Source organism: Macrobrachium nipponense, chromosome 39 (assembly GCF_015104395.2).
Source record: "Macrobrachium nipponense isolate FS-2020 chromosome 39, ASM1510439v2, whole genome shotgun sequence".
Lineage (NCBI taxonomy): Eukaryota > Metazoa > Arthropoda > Malacostraca > Decapoda > Palaemonidae > Macrobrachium > Macrobrachium nipponense.
In genome coordinates, this window is record NC_061099.1 from 36,577,097 (window position 1) to 36,595,646 (window position 18,550).

The 18,550-nt window shown below is 39.4% G+C and overlaps 2 protein-coding genes across 2 annotated transcripts in view; one reads left to right on the plus strand and one right to left on the minus strand.

The window, feature by feature from the left end:
* LOC135209918 (mitogen-activated protein kinase kinase kinase 21-like) overlaps window positions 1–7,965 on the plus strand; it is a 63,293-nt gene extending 55,328 nt beyond the window's left edge. Inside the window, exon 5 of the mRNA XM_064242655.1 lies at window positions 7,891–7,965. Coding sequence (XP_064098725.1) covers window positions 7,891–7,965 — 75 coding nt within the window. The remainder of the gene's footprint in view (window positions 1–7,890) is intronic.
* LOC135210301 (mitogen-activated protein kinase kinase kinase 9-like) overlaps window positions 1–18,550 on the minus strand; it is a 172,276-nt gene that overhangs the window by 133,766 nt on the left and 19,960 nt on the right.

Genomic DNA, 18,550 nt, shown 5'->3' on the forward strand with positions numbered 1-18,550 from the left:
CTATCGTTGACCTTATTCAGTTAGGAACTATTGAGATAAAGAGATCAGGTAATCCTTTAGTGTATTCAACCACGAATATTCTACCGACTCTGCCCCACTGATGGACAAAAAAAAATTAGAAATGGACCCCGATCTTGGCCAAACAGTCCCCATGAATCGCCGAGTTTATAAACTATATTATTGAAAAAAGGGGGATACTGGAAATAAGAAACCAAAATGGAATTGGAAAGATGAAACACACAGAGAATGAAAATCCAAAGTATTTGAAAATAGCGTCGCAAAGGAGTGGAAAAAGGGGGATTCGATGTGTTTATTTAATCAGAGAGAGCAGACGGAATTTGTGTAGTCGTGATATTGACGCTAAATGCAGAAAAGGCTCTGACTCGCTTGAGAACAGCAGTTTTTGTTTGTTTGTTTGGGTGGTGTTTTTATGTTGCATGGAACCAGTGGTTATTCAGCAACGGGACCAACGGCTTTACTTGACTTCCGAACCACGTCGAGAGTGAACTTCTATCACCAGAAATACACACCTCTAACCCCTCAGTGAAATGCCCGAGAATCTAACTCGCGGATCATATTTTTTTCGTACACAATAACATCCATTGATACACAGCTGTACTACTACTCTCCAGATGGGAGCCATAGGTTATAACCAAACAAGGGTTACTCATTGTGCTATTCCGTATTTTTTATTTCGGCTCCAGCACTCATTCCATTGAAAATTAGGCCCATTATCTGGAACTGTAACCACAGCACCGCTAATGTATTAACTGAATTGCTGTTTCAAGCGGTATGTATACGCCGGAGGTGAGCCTTCTTTTCTTCATCTTTGCATCTTGCTGTTCACATTTTTTTAAAATCATATTTTGCAGTTTCATTTCATGTTTGTATGTTGTTTTTACGTTGCATGGAACCAGCGGTTATTCAGCAACGGGACCAACGGCTTTACTGGACTTCCGAACCACGTCGAGAATGAACTTCTATCACCAGAAACACATCTCTCTCGCTCCTCAATAAAATGCCCGAGAAACGAACTCGCGGCCACCGAGGTGGCAGGCCAAGACTATACCGATCACGCCACTGAGGCGCTAACTGTTTCATTTCATGTTTGGGGTCAAAACGCTATTTCTAATCCCTTTAAAGAAAGTACTTTGTACAATTTTATACATCGTGAGTATTGAAATCAATTTACGTTAACTGCAACTTAATAAAGAGTTACATGGTTGTTGTTTTTGAAGATTAAGCTGGCCTTATGCCAGCACGGGCTCTTGCTCATAGAGCAGACCGTATGACTACCACGTGGTTAAAGGGAAAAAATACCCCACTAAATTACACCAACGCTACACCCAGTTTAGGCTCTGGTGTCCTTAGCGATATGAAGATGGCGTGTGCCTCCCTATACTGGCTGGCTATATCCATCCTTATGAGGCGGAATGGATATCGCCCAAATGCAGTTTCCTTACTTTTAAATGTCCCATAAAACTGGAAAAACAAACTCCAATAAAAAATAAAAAAGATCATAAGAGACGAGATCGAAAAACAATGAAGATCAAACGATTTTAACATTTTTGGCTGGTTCATGCTCTTTACCGCGGTGGGTGGGTGGATGGGTGGGATTCCCCCCCCTGCAGCACAAACTCTCTCTCTCTCACTGCCTCTCTGCAGTCACCCTTTTCTCGATAGCAACCCCCCTTCCCCCCATCATCCCTCTCCCTCCCCCCACCGTGGCCACGGTTTCCTTAAAGATGCACTTGCTCTCAACTCCTTTCCACATCAAAGTGGACTGTGAATTATATATAATAATATATATAATATATAATATAATATATATGTATGTTTGTGTGTGTGTCAGACCGTTTAAAGTATTAATGTAGTACACAATTGCCCTTCGTTCATTTCATGAACCGTCAATTCCTTCGATCTCAGCTTAGTTTATACTAAATATCAATTTATTTATTGGGACGCAATTTTTCTAGCATGCTTTAAATCTCTCTCTCTCTCTCTCTCTCTCTATCGTCTCCTCTCATCTCTCTCTCTTCTCTCTCTCTCTCGCTCTCTTCTTCTTCTCTCTCTCTCTCTCTTTCTCTCTCTCTCTTTATTCCATGCTTATCAGTTATAATGTTCTACATTTTACGTCTGGCCTCTGCTCCACTTCCATTTTGTCGACTTGCAACATTTAGTAACTCCATTTATCCTTACCTCAAATCTCTCTCTCTCTCTCTCTCTCTCTCTTCTCTCTCTCTACTCCCAAACACGAGGATTAAAGAGTATTACAGATTACACATAACACCGCTGTATAAACGATCTAGATTCACACACTACACGCAAAGGTGTGTACAATGCCCCTTACAAAAAAAAAAAAAAAAAAAAAAAAAAAAAAAGCAACTGCAAACGGATAAAGGGAATCGCCTTTCAGGCAGAGAAGCAGATCCTATCAACAGCCAGGGGCAACATGCGGATATCTATATGATATATATATATATATATAATATATATATACTATATATATATATATATATATATATATAATCAAAGATAACTTCCTCCTATGTGCGTTGTACATGATGGTCCAATTAGTCTTGTACAACGGAATGGATATAAGCAACAGACGGAAGAAAACTGAATCCAATTACCTTGACGGTCTTTAATCGTGACGTCACCTATCAACTCGATCGTCGTTTGTTCTCTGGTATGAGCTCCAACTTGAATTAGGGTCATTATTAAACGAAAATATGCGAATAAACGTAATTGGTTTCAAGGACCGCAAACCTCTTTGCAAGGCTAAGCAATCTACTAAAAAGAGCTAAATATTCCATCAATCTACCCTAAAAAAGGACTAAATACTCCATCAATCTATCCTTAAAAAGGGGTAAATACTTCACCAATCTACCCTTTAAAAAAGGCTAAATACTCTATCAATCTACCTGAAAAAGGGCTAAATACCCCACCAGTCTACCCTAAAAGAAAGGGGTATAGTCCATCAATCTACCATAAAAAGGGGCTAAATACTCCATCAATCTACCTAAACAAAGGGCTAAATACTCTATTAATCTACCCTTAAAAAAAGGCTAAATACTCCATCATCTAAAAGATTTTCACTTTTTTTATCATGTTTTAACTATACCTTCACTTGAAGGCGCAGATGTCATTCATTCATTTTTTTCCATAATCAATATCCTCTCTTCGTTTATCAGGTTCTTGCTACAATCAGAGTTATTATCTCCTTTCCTCAAGTTCTTATACCAACTATGCTTTCCTTCCCAGCTTTTCTTATTCTCATTTCCATCTTAAGAATAATCCATTCGTTTGGATCAAGTTCTTACAGCAATTTGATTGTAATGAAACTTACAACACTCGGTCCGCTTTCAAATTCATTCTTCCCATTCACCTAAATCAAGTTCGGCCCCTCTTTCTCTATGAAGTTTGTTGCTACAATTTTATCATGATCAGGCTCATCCTATATCCCCCATTCTTTCTTTAAAGCTCGCACAACATAATCGTATCCTGTCTTACTACATTTATTAAGAACTTGGTAACACTTCACTTTAATCAGGCTTAATCTGTCCCTTTCTTCCGGTATGCTCTCGCTACACTGTTCATCTTAATCACTTCAATGTCACTATCTCTCTTCTATGTAATCAACGGAGAATGAAAATTTATTATAAAAAACGAATAACCTTTGTTCCAAGTTCGTTACTTTTAAAGTAATTTGGCATTACTAGACGTCTATTAAGTTTGTTTGTTTGTATGGTGTTTTGACGATGCATGGAACCAGTGGTTATTCAGCAAAGGGACCAACGGCTTTACGTGACTTCCGAACCACGTCGAGAGTGAACTTCTATCACCAGAAATATACATCTCTCACACCACAGTGGCATGCCCGAGAATCGAACTCGCGGCCACCGAGGTGGCAGGCCAAGACCATACCTATCACGCCACTGAGGCGCTCTTTAGTACATAATGCATAAATTTAGTATGCATGTAGTAGTAGGCCTCTACGTCGTTAAGCAGATGAGAAACGATTATTTGCTGCAAAGTCAATGGAGGATATTTTAACAACAAACTGGTGGGATTCACGACTGGAAGATTATATTCGTATAACAAATGGTGAGGTATAGCCGAGAGAAGCGTGGAGTCTAGTACAGCCAGGAACCCAAACTTTATCTCTCAAGACTGAAAATGGTCGGGCAGGCGATAAGGAGTAAAGGGGCGTGGTCAGTTTCAGAGAAGTATAGTAGAATACATTCCTTGAAAAAATGTGAGAAGACCCGAATATATATAATATATATATATATATATATATATATATATATAATATATATATATATATATATATATATATTATATATATATGTGTGTGTGTGTGTGTGTCTGCGCGCGCGCGTGTGTGTGTGTGTGTATAACGATCTAGACTAGATGACAATTCAGTCTGGAAGTGCAAAAGAAAGAAAAGCGCAAAGGATTCCTTACACTCACAACCCAGCCAAGGGAAAAAAAAGCCTGGCATAAATACATCAACGATAATGAAGAGAAAAGGAAGCAAAACAAGGCGTGATGCGACCTCCATCTTACTCGGGACGCGTGCAAGATTTTCCCTGTCATGCATCTGTTGTAACCATTCTCTTCCTGATAACGTGAAGTGGTCTTCGTAATTAGTACTCATACGTTGTACTACTTATACTAAAAACAAGAATCAAACAAAAAGGACGCAAATTAAATACATTCATACATTCTCAGTTATGTGTACATAAACAATAATCGAACAGAAAACATAGCCTAAATTGTGTCCACCAAACAAATTAAAACGTGCTAAAATCTACGGTCAAACAGAGCCTTGTTTCACCAACGAAAATTAAAATGAATATGCTAGATTTTATTAGAAATAATTTTTCTGTACTGTTTAAAATACACATTTATTCATTTTTTACATTTTCATTCTAAAAATAAATCATAAACATATCTACCCTCCTAAAATTCCTGTCTTAAACTCAATGCAGAACACCTTTTTCCTGACTTTTTAGGCTCTACCATAGGGCATTCCTACAACCCCAGCCCAACAACAACAACAACAAAGCAGTTTGTAGGCTTACTCCCCGAGTAAGCGAAAAACACACTACAAGCCACATGACTAATGATAAATAGCGCGCTTAAACTGAGGGACAGGCTTAGCAAACGTTATGCAGACTCACTCAATGGGGAATATCACTTTTCAAAGACCATTCCTATGTGGCAATATTATATACAAGTAAAAAAATTATTGCGCCCTTTACCAAGAGCTTATTATTGTGATAATCTTACTTTGCAACATTTCTTATCTATAGAAAAGTGAAAAGAAATGAGAGAAGTGTTGTCATCCTATAACAGATGCCACAAGTGCATCAACAGTCACAAGGAATTACGTACTACAAGAAAGGCTGCCCCCAAAAGCATACATTTATTCTACCTACATTTATGAAAAGCAATGAAAAATTTAGGGAAACATTATCATATTAGATAGTAATGGATGATTTTTTTCTATAACTTGAAACTACAGTAGCCTAGTGACATGAGTTGTCTTGAAACCCACGTTTACGGGCTGGTCAAGGAGGAAGAGCTCGTGCTGGCACAAGACCAGCTAAATCTAAATAAATTCAATAAATTCATGAACAGGAGAGTAATCCTAAACAACTCCCAAATTCCCTCTCTCTTTACGCGACTGGCTGACTTCAGCAACTTGTCATAACAACACTATGGTCAGAACTAGAAGTGGTGTTTTTCTATATCGTAGTATTCTAAGTTCCCATCTTAAAACGAGCAAATCTCAACAAAACGTTTTTACCCGATACACCTATTTAATCTAAATATATCTTATGAATACCTCCACACCTCAATGCCACACAACACTACATAAAAACTGGTTAAAATGTGTAAAATCTTAAACGTATCTTTTTAAGAAGTACTCCAAATTCCTCAACAAAGCCATAGATGCCACCTCTTTTACACACGATGTTCCCTCTAACAACCCTGGGGCGTGTGATCCAGGGGCGTCATTTGAGGGGGTGCTGGGCGGGTAACTGACCCCCCCCCCCCCCCACCCCCCCCCCCCCCCCACAAGACTCAACTTGCCCCTTTCACCCGTCCCAAGCCCCAAGAAGTAACAGCATGTTTTCTTTTTAAATATGCAATCATAAATATATGAAATTTCTCGGAAATATTAAGTTTTCTTATCCCTGTCTGTCTACTAGCTACCAGTGATGATGAGATAAACAGTATTGGGTGTATATAGTTTTTGCTGAAATACCTTGCTCACGTGGCTTTAAAAAAAAAACACAGAAAATAGCTCAAAATTAAAGAAACCTCCAGCTTATTAGTTTATTTTATATCACGTTAAAATTCACCTCGCCACAACTAAGATGCCATACGCACCTACAGAAAAGCTTTGGGGAAAATGCGACATAAAAAGAGCCACTGCGCTCAAATCAGGAAAAAACAGCTCTAAATACAACGCCATCATCACATCTGAAGCCTTGGGTGTATATACGTGTACGCAGTTCTCATGCACAGAATCATGTCCCATTAAAAAATAAATGAAGCACACTACTTTATCATCTGATATGTCAACTCTTTCCATCGCTGAACCATTTAGCTGTACCGACGACTCTCAGGTCCCAAACATTATCTTTAATTTTTCTTTTTGTTAGTTTGTATGGTATTTTGACGTTGCATGGAACCAGCGGTTATTCAGCAACGGGACCAACAGCTTTATGTGACTTCCGAACCACGTCGAGAGTGAACTTCTATCACCAGAAATACACATCTCTCACACCTCAATGGAATGCCAAAGAATCGAACTCGCGGCCACCGACGTAGCAGGCCAAGACCATATCGATCACGCCACATTATTATCGGATAGTTGACAACCCAACGTGTAGGTCCCACTATCAACTTCAGCTTCAAAAACGAATGCTCAAGTCCCAGCCATGACACCTCTTCACATTGATACAGGCAAGAACAACCACATCCTCTCTCTCTCGTTCTCGTCTCTCTCTCTCTCTCTCTCTCTCTTCTCTCTCCTCTCTCTCTCTCTTCTCTATATATAATATATATATATATATATATATATATATATATATATATATATATTATAACGACAAGAACAACCACATCCTATATTATATTATATATATATATATTATATATATATATATAGATATATATATATATATTATATATATAAAGGACTGCTGGGATGGCAATTGATTTCGAACTCGGGCAAATACCAGTGGTTCACGAGCCCCACAGTCTAAGAAGAGATGTCTCTTGAGAATGGGGAAAAAATGGACGTAAAAGTTGGACAGCTCGATGAAAGAATGGAAGAGGGAGCAGAAGGAAAGCAAAAATCAAGACTAAGAGAAAGGGGCCTTTTTAGTAAAGCCCACAATTGTGTGGCAATCGAATGAAAGTTACCGTCGTCCTCAAACCTCTTGCTAGCAAAACTTGAACATGCTTCACATCATTCATACATTACATACATACCTACATATAACATATATATATATATATATAATATACTATATATATATATATATATATATATATATATATATATATATATATGGTGTCCATAAGCCTAAGTAACATTACAAGCAATAAATACCTGTAATGGTACTGGGACTTTATGAACACCCTGCATGTGTGTGTGTGTGTGTGTGTGTGTGTGTGTGTGTGTGTGTGTGTACGATGACGCGTGTGTAAGTAGTATGAGTCTGTATTGTACCGATTACTGCGTTGTGTGATCCTTACACACGTTCAGCTCCAAACGTTTCTAAACAGAGTTGGGTAAACTCTCATATGCGGACGCTGTTGTGGCGTTCAATACCATGAATCCTACATATGGGCGAAATGCCGAAGCAGCAGCAGAAGCAGCGGCAGCAGGGGCAAACCGCAACAGCTGCATCAACACAGCAGGGGCTGAGATCATATTAAGAGAAATGACTTCTGTTGAAAAAAAGTAAAAGTAAAGCCAATATAACGCCAATGTAAAGGAATACTAGTGTTGATTTAATCGAATAAGACTGATTAATTTATATATAATTATATATAATATTATATATATATGATATATATAGTATCTGTTAAATATATATATACTTAATATATAATATATTATATGAACCGCGGGACACTGGGAGGGCGAAGAATCTGTCAGTCCAAAGGCATCAATGTATGTACTATACATCCCGCACCTTTCCAAAGCGTCCTGTGGTTGTATTACTGTACAGCCCTGCGATACCAACTAAGCCAAGTTAGCAAATGATACCGGGGGTTTATTACTGTACAGCCCTGCGCTACCACTACCAACTAAGCCAATTAACAAAATGATACCGGGGGCGTATTACTGTACAGCTCTGCGGTACCAGTTCTACCTAAGCCAATTAACAAATGATACCGGGGATGTATTACTGTACAGCCCTGCGATACCAACTAAGCCAAGTTGACAAGTGATACCTAACTTCATTACTGGACGCAAGAGACCACAGTACGACACTCGATCGAGAAGAGACGACCAATCCAACCGAACCCTCGAGAAGAAGAAGAAGAAGAAGAAGAAACTACAAAAAAACAAAATGCTAGCCAATTCTCCTTCATATTGAACGCGCTCCCATAATAAAGCTGCCAGTTCAGAACATCCCCAAGTTCACCCAATTCAAGGGGACTGACCAAGAGGAACCTGCTCGATGGCAGAACCTGAGGGAACGCACTGATATGGAAACGGGGAAGGGAATTAACAGGGGGAAGGGGACACTCGCGGGAAACCAACCAACCAACCAGGAGGCCGAAGGGGGGAAAATATGACGACAAACGGAAGGAAAGGAGACCGGGAGGTGGGGGGGAGGGAGGGGGATTATGGGAGTTGACTTATTATTATTATTACTATTATATATATGGAGTGGCAGAAAGGGCATGAACTCCTTCATCAACCGTTCACGGAATAAAATGCTCGAATTGGGAAAGGCGGGAAAAAGAGAAACAAAGGTATAGTTAAGCAAAACGTGTGTGCATATAAATCATATATATATATATATATATATATATATATATATATATATATATATATATAATATATACATATATACCTTGCCGTAGTAGTTTCTACCCTCTGTGGTGGTTGGAGTTCTCAGAATGAGGCTTCGCTTAACCACATTTTTCATAAGGATTTGGTTTTGCCTGTAATTTATTCAATTCAATTATTATCTGCTAATAACTGTGTATCGTTATATATAAAATATATATATATATATATATATATATATATATATATATATATATATATATATAATTTATATATATACATATATAACGACACATAGTTTAACAAATAAATGAATGAAATAAATTAACAGACAAAAACAAAAGCTCAGAGAAAGCGCGGTTGAGCGAAGCCTCACTTCTGAGAACTCCAACCACCACAGAGGGTGGAAAACTACGGCAAGGAAACAATGACGCAGAGCAAATCCTCCCCCCCCCCCCCCCCACCCCCCCCCAACCCCCCCCCCCCCCCCCGAGGCATAATTAAGCAAAACATAAATAAAACAGGAGACTGTCGAGTGGCCTCAACCGCCCCCCCCCCCCCCACCCCACCGCCAACAACCTCCCACCCCAAATAATTATACGCACGTTTAAAATGAAAGTTCAAGGAGCCATAAAAGAAGGCGAATTACGCGAAATTGGTAGAGAACGGAGAGAAATGTAAATAGAAAAAAAAACACATCGGAAGGCGAACCAGCCATAGGGCTTTCCTCTGGAAGCAATGGAGAATTGCTTTCCATATCCGACGACAGAATATTCAGCTGGCATTTCAGACAGCGACCCCATATAGAAATGGGAAAAGCTGAAGGCAAAGGAGAAGAAGAAGAAGACGAAGACGAAGACGAAGAAGAAGAAGATGAAGATTTCAGACGGGCCCAAAAGCCTCCTCCACAAACGGAAAAATATTTGAACTAAAATCAGACGTTTCAGGAGGAACGAGATATACACCTCAAAAGGTTCAGATGGTGTGAAAGAAGTTTTGCGATGATTGATTCATTTATATTTATATATATATTATTTTATTTATATATATTTTTTTGTATAGTGTTCTTACGTTGCATGGAACCGGTGGTTATTCAGCGACGGGACCAACGGCTTTACGTGACTTCCGAACCACGTCGAGAGTGAACCTGTATCACCAGAAATACGCATCCCTGACCCCTCAACGGAATGCCCGAGAAACGAACTCGCACCCACCGATATGGCACGCCAACACCATACCGACAATGCCACTGAGGCGCTTTATCTGATTTATATAGATTTTTGGCATTATGCCAAGTACTGGGGCTTAGACTAAGGCCATTCGTCGCTGAAACGGAAATTGACAGTGAAAAGGTTTGAAAGGTGTACCGGAAAGGAAACTTCGCAGAGAATATGACGGAGTTGCAGTAAAAGGAACGAAAGCGGTCGCAGCTAGGGGCCGAAGGGACGCTGTAGAGAACCTTAAGTACTAAATGCCTACAGTGCACCGCATGAGGTGCATTGACGGCACTAACCCCCTACGGGAAAGAAGTTTTGAGAGTAAGTTTAGACAGATGAAAAATTGCACTGTTTATTGGGGGGTTCGATGACCTACTGGTGAGCCTCCTGAGCACTTTCATGAAGCAGCTCATAATGTGGAAGTTTTACGGTAAAATCTGTTCATCCATTATTAAGCGACTGAATTATGAATGTGGCGTAGCACTCTCAGCACAATGGAAGAGTAAGGTCAACTCCGTGGCAGCTTATGTTGTTTTTGATTAATATGACCTCGTGTCAGCACAGGCTCTTGCTCACCGAGTAGCCCGTAATGACACCCGAAGCGCGCTTAGCGTATAAGTACTGCCCTTCTATGAGAACTCGTTTGGTCACGTTTTCCAAATAAGTTGCTTCTTAATGCTTGATGTCACAGCAAATAACTGTTAATTACCACAATGTCCTTATTAACTTCTAGATTTCTTCACGCTGTTTTGGATACGCCTCTCTCTCTCTCTCTCTCTCTCTCTCTCTCTCTCTCTCTCTCTCTACACATACATACATACATACGCACACACACACATATAGATATATCTTTTACTGTTACACAACAGTATAATATTAAGATAAAAAGGCCCATAAAACACTATTCTAACGTTGCAATCATATATTTCGAGCACTTTCTTCTGTGTTTCTCATCACTGGTAAAGTATGGATAAAGGATGAATTACAAGAGTATATATATAATTTCCACCCTTCCTGGGTCACCAACAGAGACTTAATGCCACACCTACATATGTTTTGTATATAAACTCTTTACAATATACATACATACATATATGTGGATGTGTGTGTGTGTGTGTGTGTGTGTGTGTGTGTGTGTGTGTGTGTGTGTGTGTGTGTGTGTGTGCGCGCGCGCGCGCGCAGAATCGAAAATTCTGCCTCAAGATTTCCAATACAAATGGATGCCGGGCGGCAGGAGCGCAAGAAATGAATAATGTTCAACAGATGAGTTTATTCAAGGCGCTGAAACTAGTAGATGTCACAGCGGAAAGGTGAAAGGACGCCGTGTAACGGAATGGGATGGGCGGCAGCAAGTGATTATTGTGTCAGGGGATTGTTTAATTAAGACTATGACGCGAGATAAGAAAAGTGTGACAGTGAGTGAACAGAGGGACGAAATCGACGAAGAATCCAAGCAGTGGCGCGCACTTCGTAAAATCGGAATCTGTACTAATGTACTAAGCTGGGTTAGGAGAGGAAGAAATACGTAGTAGTTTTATTAAGTGCTGTAAATACAACAGGTACTTGACAGACAATAATGTACGGGTGGTAGTTAGGGTTAAATTGAACTGAATATGACAAATTTTTAATCAATTTGTATTTTTCATAACTAACAAACCTGAGGTCTCAATACTAGGATAATACTAGCGCCAAGCTGGAAACCGGTAGAAATAATAAAAAAAACTTATGTGATCCAGGGACTATTGGCATCTACCAGGTCACGGGGTATTGTAGTTCCCAGAATACCCTTGGCGTCCCGTGACCTATCAGTTACTCTTCCAACCCAGTTTACAGACTGTTAGAGGGGTGGTTCGAGGTGGGCCTTATCAGTTAAGACCTCAGGTTTGTTTATGAAAAATACAAATCTGTTAAAAATTTGTCATTTGTTCACATACGAAACAAACCTTCTTAATTAACATTAGGATAGACTTACTTATTGGAGGGAGGTAAGTCTCTATAACGGACTGGGAGTTTGCCACCTTTATCCATTTCTGAATAGATGTATTCTAAGACAATGGACTATTAACCTTTGAACCAAAGATATACGAGAGTTTAATGGTTTCCCTCTCTGGGTGTTTCATACAATGCAATAGCTTATTGCATCACGGAAGGTGGAGAACTATCCGTTCTCATAAACCACTCCAGTCCCTGTACATGGATCTATTAACACCCCACTCTCTTCCTATTACTGAGAGGAGTGTGTTGCTACTGAAAAGTATATCTATGAGGTCATTATACTGGGACCTATGAGGTCATTCAGCGCTGAAACGGAAATTGGCAGTAAAAGGTTTGAAAGGTATAACAGGAGGAAAACCTCAAAAAAGCAGATTGCACTATGAATCAATTGTTAAGAGAAGATGGCAAGTAAGATGGAAGAAAGAGAATTATGAAAGGAGGTACAGTAAAAGGAACGGAAGGGGTTGCAGCTAGGCGCCGAAATCACGATGCAAGGGACCTTAAGTAATGCCTACAGTACACCGCATGTGGTACACTAAAGGCATTTACAACCCTATCTAAAGAACACTATGAGTAGCCTGTTCGAAAGTGTGTTGTAAGTTCTTTCTATGAACCTACTGGTCTGCCGCACATCTGCCTTCATCATCTCTGCCGGCTTAATAGAATCTTTCTTAGAAGAGCAATTCAATATCAAAATGCCAAATAAATGCTAATAATGGTCAGATGAAAAATAGAGCTTTATGATTCACTTCTGAACGAACGAGAATGACTTTCCCATACAAAGCAGCACCACCACTTTCTGAAAAGCACCTATTTAACTGGTTTGTTTGTAAGGTGCTTTTACGTTGCACGGAACCAGTGGTTATTCAGCAACGGGATTAACGGCTTTACGTCACTTCCAAACCACGTCGAGAGTGAACTTCTATCACCAGAAGTAATAAGCCATCAAGTAAACTTCTTATATGGAATATACCAATGAAAACTATTTGGGTCCACAATAATATAAATGTTAAAAATTCGTGTACAACTTTATATGAACACTTTACAATAGCTTTCGAACCCTTCTCTGGGTTCATCTTTCTGTATAAAGTTTTACACGAAATTTTAACGTTTATATCACTGTGGACCTTTTGATTTAATTGACTGATTGGTTAGTTCTTGCTGGCGTTGCAACGTCGAGGTTATTGACGCAGAGGGCTTTTGGAACAATGAAAACGATAACAAAAATGGTTTTAAAAATTCTGAAATACAATAAAAAAAAACTATAGCACGTTCACTTAAGATAGAGCCTGCGAGACGTTTGTTTGGCGGCCGCTGATTGGCTGGGAGCTGCCTGATACCTCCCGGTACCAGCCAATCATCGGCCGCCAAACAAATGTCTCGTAAGCAAAGAGCTCATCCAAGAATCTACCTTAAGTGAACCAGTAGTTATAGTGACGATGGGCTTAAAAAGAATGTATCACATCCAACATTCGCCAATTCTTAATTAGCATTCAAGACCTGATTATGAAAAGACCAATTGTGCATGTATAGCCTTACTATATGCACACCTCAGGCTACACGCAAAGACTAATGAACGATAACTTCCCTGAGGCTTTCTGGAAAAAAGATTTTAGGTTAGACAATTTTGCCAATGTGGCCGCTATGTCACGTTACAATGTCGTGCTTGCTGCCACATACGACGCATCGGGACAGAAGAATCAATAGTACCCCCACCTCATCCTCTGATGATGTGTGTGCTTACACACACACACACACACACACACACACACACACACACACACACACACACACACACACACACACACACACACAATATATATATCATATATATATATATATATATATATATATATATATAATTTGTGGATTTAATTTATTCAACGTCTTTTGATATATTATATAAATAATAATACATACACATACATTATATATTATATACATATATATAATATATATATATATATATATATATATATATATATATATAAAAGAAGCCCATTAAAACGCCAAAATATAGAGAAAATACTATATTTCAGAATACTGCCTCTGCTCTCTTCAGGTAGTTACAGAAAAGATGTTATTTATACCACGAGATCCATCCACAGGGAAGCCAATTTAGGTCACTCCCACTGATAATCCTTCTTTAAACCTCATATGCATATATATATAATATATATGTGTGTGTGTGTCAAAAGACATTGAACAAATCAAATCCACATATCAAAAAGTAATCTCTCGAGACTACTGACTTATTCAGCCATGTGGGTTTTCTGCGCTATGAAAAATAAATAAAAAGAAAAAAATTCAAACCCCTTGACGGCGCAAATCAAACAGAAAAACTGTTTCCGTATAATAATACTTCCCAGCGAATAGAGGGCTACTTATACATTACAGCTTGTTTCCTCGGCGATGAGACAAACACGAATAAGTAGTAACAACCAAAGCAGTTTAAAACACAAAACTTATAAACTACGTCTTTCGAAAGAGAGAGATATAAAAATTTCCCATTTTTTCCGGATGTTTTTGTTTGTATGGTGCTTTTACGTCGCACTGAACCAGTAAGGTTATTCAGCAACGGGACCAACGGCTTGACGTGACTTCCGAACCACGTCGAGAGTGAACTTCTATCGCCAGAAATACACATCTCTCACACCTCAATGGAATGCCCTGGGGGAGCTGTTGTAGATTAGAATAAATGGGAAATATTTCATCTTATCACCACGCTAACGATTTTGCTACGCGCTCATGGGGGGGGGGGGGGGGGGGGGGCTGGGGGGGGGGGGGGGGGGGGGGTTAGATTCTAATGCGTCACAGGAGGCCGAAATCCATACGACCCGAACTGAATATATAGCTCACAGCAAGTCCAGAAACAGCTGAATGCAAGAAAGCTAATGGAAGGGCAAACAGAGAGAGAGGAAATATGTCAACAACCTGGATGACCGACAACGGCATCACACGGGGGGGGGGGGGGGGGGGGGGGGGGGTTGAAGGGGGGGGGGGGGGCTTGAACGAGTACGTTCTGCGCAATTTACTCAGGTACACGACGCAGCAGTTCTTTTAACCTTAACGAAGGATTTGTTCAGATGGTCTGCAGGAGTCGACCTTATACATCGTCATGGTTCATAACGCCTCGGATGCTTTTCAAGCTGATAATTTGATTTATATAGGTTTTTAGCATTATGCCAAGCACTGGGGCAAGTAAGGCCATTCTGCGCCGAAACGGAAATTGACAGTAAAAGGTTACAAAGGTGAATCAATTGTCAGGAGAGGGTGGACAGTAAGATGGAAGAAAGATAATATGGTCGGAGGTACAGTAAAAAGAATGAAAGTAGGCCGAAGGGACGCTGCAAAGAACCTCAAGTACTAAATGCCTACATTGCACCGAATGAGGTGCACTGAAGGCACTACCCCCCACCCCCCCAAACCGGGGTTTTCAAGTTGCTAACAGCGGCGATCTTTGGGATGCGTGCGAGTTCCCATTGCTTAAGTACCAAAGGACGAGTCACACATTAAAAGAAAAGGCAGAAATCATACAAGATCACACATTCTAAAACATTAATATGATCGTGTTCTCACAGATAAATACTATAACAGCCACCTGTTCAAACTGTAACATGAATGATGCTCAAATAATTAGTAGAATAATTCATGAAAAGGACGAAAGTATATGGTCAAAATATACAGCGCATGCGCAGCATTTTGAAATAGCAAGCGCCATCGACGTCACGGCGTTACGTCTGGTTCAGAGATACAGGCACACAGCCTAAAGAAAACTAACAACTATAGTAGATTCACAGCAACCGTGCATTTGAAGTCTAAGCCAGGTTCTTACGACGCTCCTGATTGGCTGTTGATAAGCCAGTCACAGGGCTGCAAACTCTCAGTCTCTCTCGAGAGTTCACATGGGTAGGATCTATGTTCCACCTCTCCTCAGGGATACTTTTGAAAGGTGGAATATAGATCCTAACCCGTGTGAACTCTCGAGAGACTGAGAGTTTCCAGCCTTGTGACTGGCTTATCAACAACCAGTCAGGAGCGTCGTAAGGGACTGGCCTAGACTTCAAATGCACGGTTGATGTGAATCTACTATAGTACGAAAGAATAAGGGTTCAGGAAGTAGATATAAGTAAAAATGCACAGGCGTTACGTAACTAATAACAGGTTATACGATATATATATATATATAAAACGTTCTGAAGCAATTGTGTAGTCAAATCACTAGTCCGCAAATGCAACAAAATTTGATGAGCAAGGATGAAATTCATATTGGCGAAGTATGTTTGAGACGAGATGAAATAACTTGGTCGCGCAAAGTGTAAAAGTTTAATCTATAGGCTGACGACGACCAGGAATATTATACGAGTATACGTCAGTCTCGTAAAAGTAATTTACAACGAAATTCAAAATGCATTCAGTCGGTATGTTGTATTATAGTAATATAAAATGTCAGATAAGACTGCAATTACCATTACAGTGTGATATTAGTTTGCGAATTTAATTAATCTGTCTATTGTTTGTATTGTTTTCTTTGTATGGTTATTTTACGTTGCACGGAACCAGTGGTTATTCAGCAACGGGACCAACGACTTTACGTGACTTCCGAACCACGTCGAGAGTGACCTACTATTAATTGAAAAAATACATAAATATCCTTTTACCGTAAATTTCCTCAGACACATATAATGCGTATGTGTAGATACACCTAGAAAAGAGGTAGAGACATTATCCAAAATACAACGGCCTTCCGTTGTGTACCTGTTTCAATCATGTGAACGTGATCTTTCCAGAACAAAAGATAGCATCACAAATCTTCTCGCATTTCGATACATTTTATCTAATCATTATTTTTTCCTTTCTTTTTCAATAAGCGAATCTCTTCTTTCTGTATTTTCCTTTACCTTCTCTTACTTCCTTCATGAGCGCCACATTCTGGAAGCTTGAATTTGAGGTCATTGACCCCTGTGGCGTGTTTGTTCCATATGAACGGTGTTCTTCGTATTTCAAATAATTATTATAATAACTAAATAAAACAAGAAGGCGAAATACAGAAAAAAAAGTCCATGTAATGACAACCATAGGGACAAAAACTTAGCCAATGACACTGAAGGAATTAAAGAAAAATAAGCAAATAAAAAAATATCAATATGAGCCGTTCACAATATTAAGGGTCTCCAGGAGCCGATTAGAAAAAAAAATCGTGAGAAAAACGTGTTTGTATTTTGGCATTTTCAAACACGCATATCACCACCCTTGTTAGATAATGGGATTTTCGACCATTTTGGAGTCTACATATGCTAGTACGCTTTTCCAAGGGTAAAGTAGGATATTTTTAGAAGACTTTGGAGCACAGCAAAAAAAAAAAATAAATAATAAAATAAAATAAAAAAAAGCGACTTGAAACTCTGGGGACTCTTAATATTGTGAACTCCTCAACTGACAGAATGGAAGTATCAGACGGCTGCAAGCTGCTGCTTACAAGGCATCCAGACAGAAATGCGGTCCATCAATAATACAGTTGACTTAGCCGCTACTGAGGGGGCAGCTGCAGACGACGGGGAGGCCCCCCCACCCCCCCCCCCCCTCCCCGCCCCGCCCCCCAGACCGACCAGCCCCCGCTGGCGACAATAATGTCGAGGGCGACGGCGGACGGCCACTTCGTCTCTACGCCATGGCAACACCCCCCATCCATACCTTCCCGGCGCACATACCGAAGTCTGGCCAATCCGATCAATCAATCCACTGGTGCCAAATTGATTACGTTACATAAGATATACCGTTCACGAAAATTCTTAACATTAACGAAATGGAGATATATCTCGGTGAAACCTAGTATACGGCACAAAATTGAGTACTATTTAAATGGGGGAAAAATGATCGCAGGAGTATATTATGAGTGTACATAAAACATATCGTACTACACTCTTCAATTACATCGACGCATTTTATACATAACATACATACATACATACATACACACACACACACACACATATATATATATATATATATATATATATATATATATATAATATATATATATATATTTCGTTTTTGTTATTTTGTTTTGATGTGTATGTGTATATGTATGTATGTATGTGATATATATATATATATATATATATATATATATATATATATATATATATACGTATATATATATATCGAAACAAAATAACAAAATGAAGTCAGATGAACTGAACTTAATTGTGGTCACTAATGAATGGGGGACAGTTGAGGCGAGCAGAGCATTTAGTATGTAGTACGTGAAAAAGAAAGTATGGAA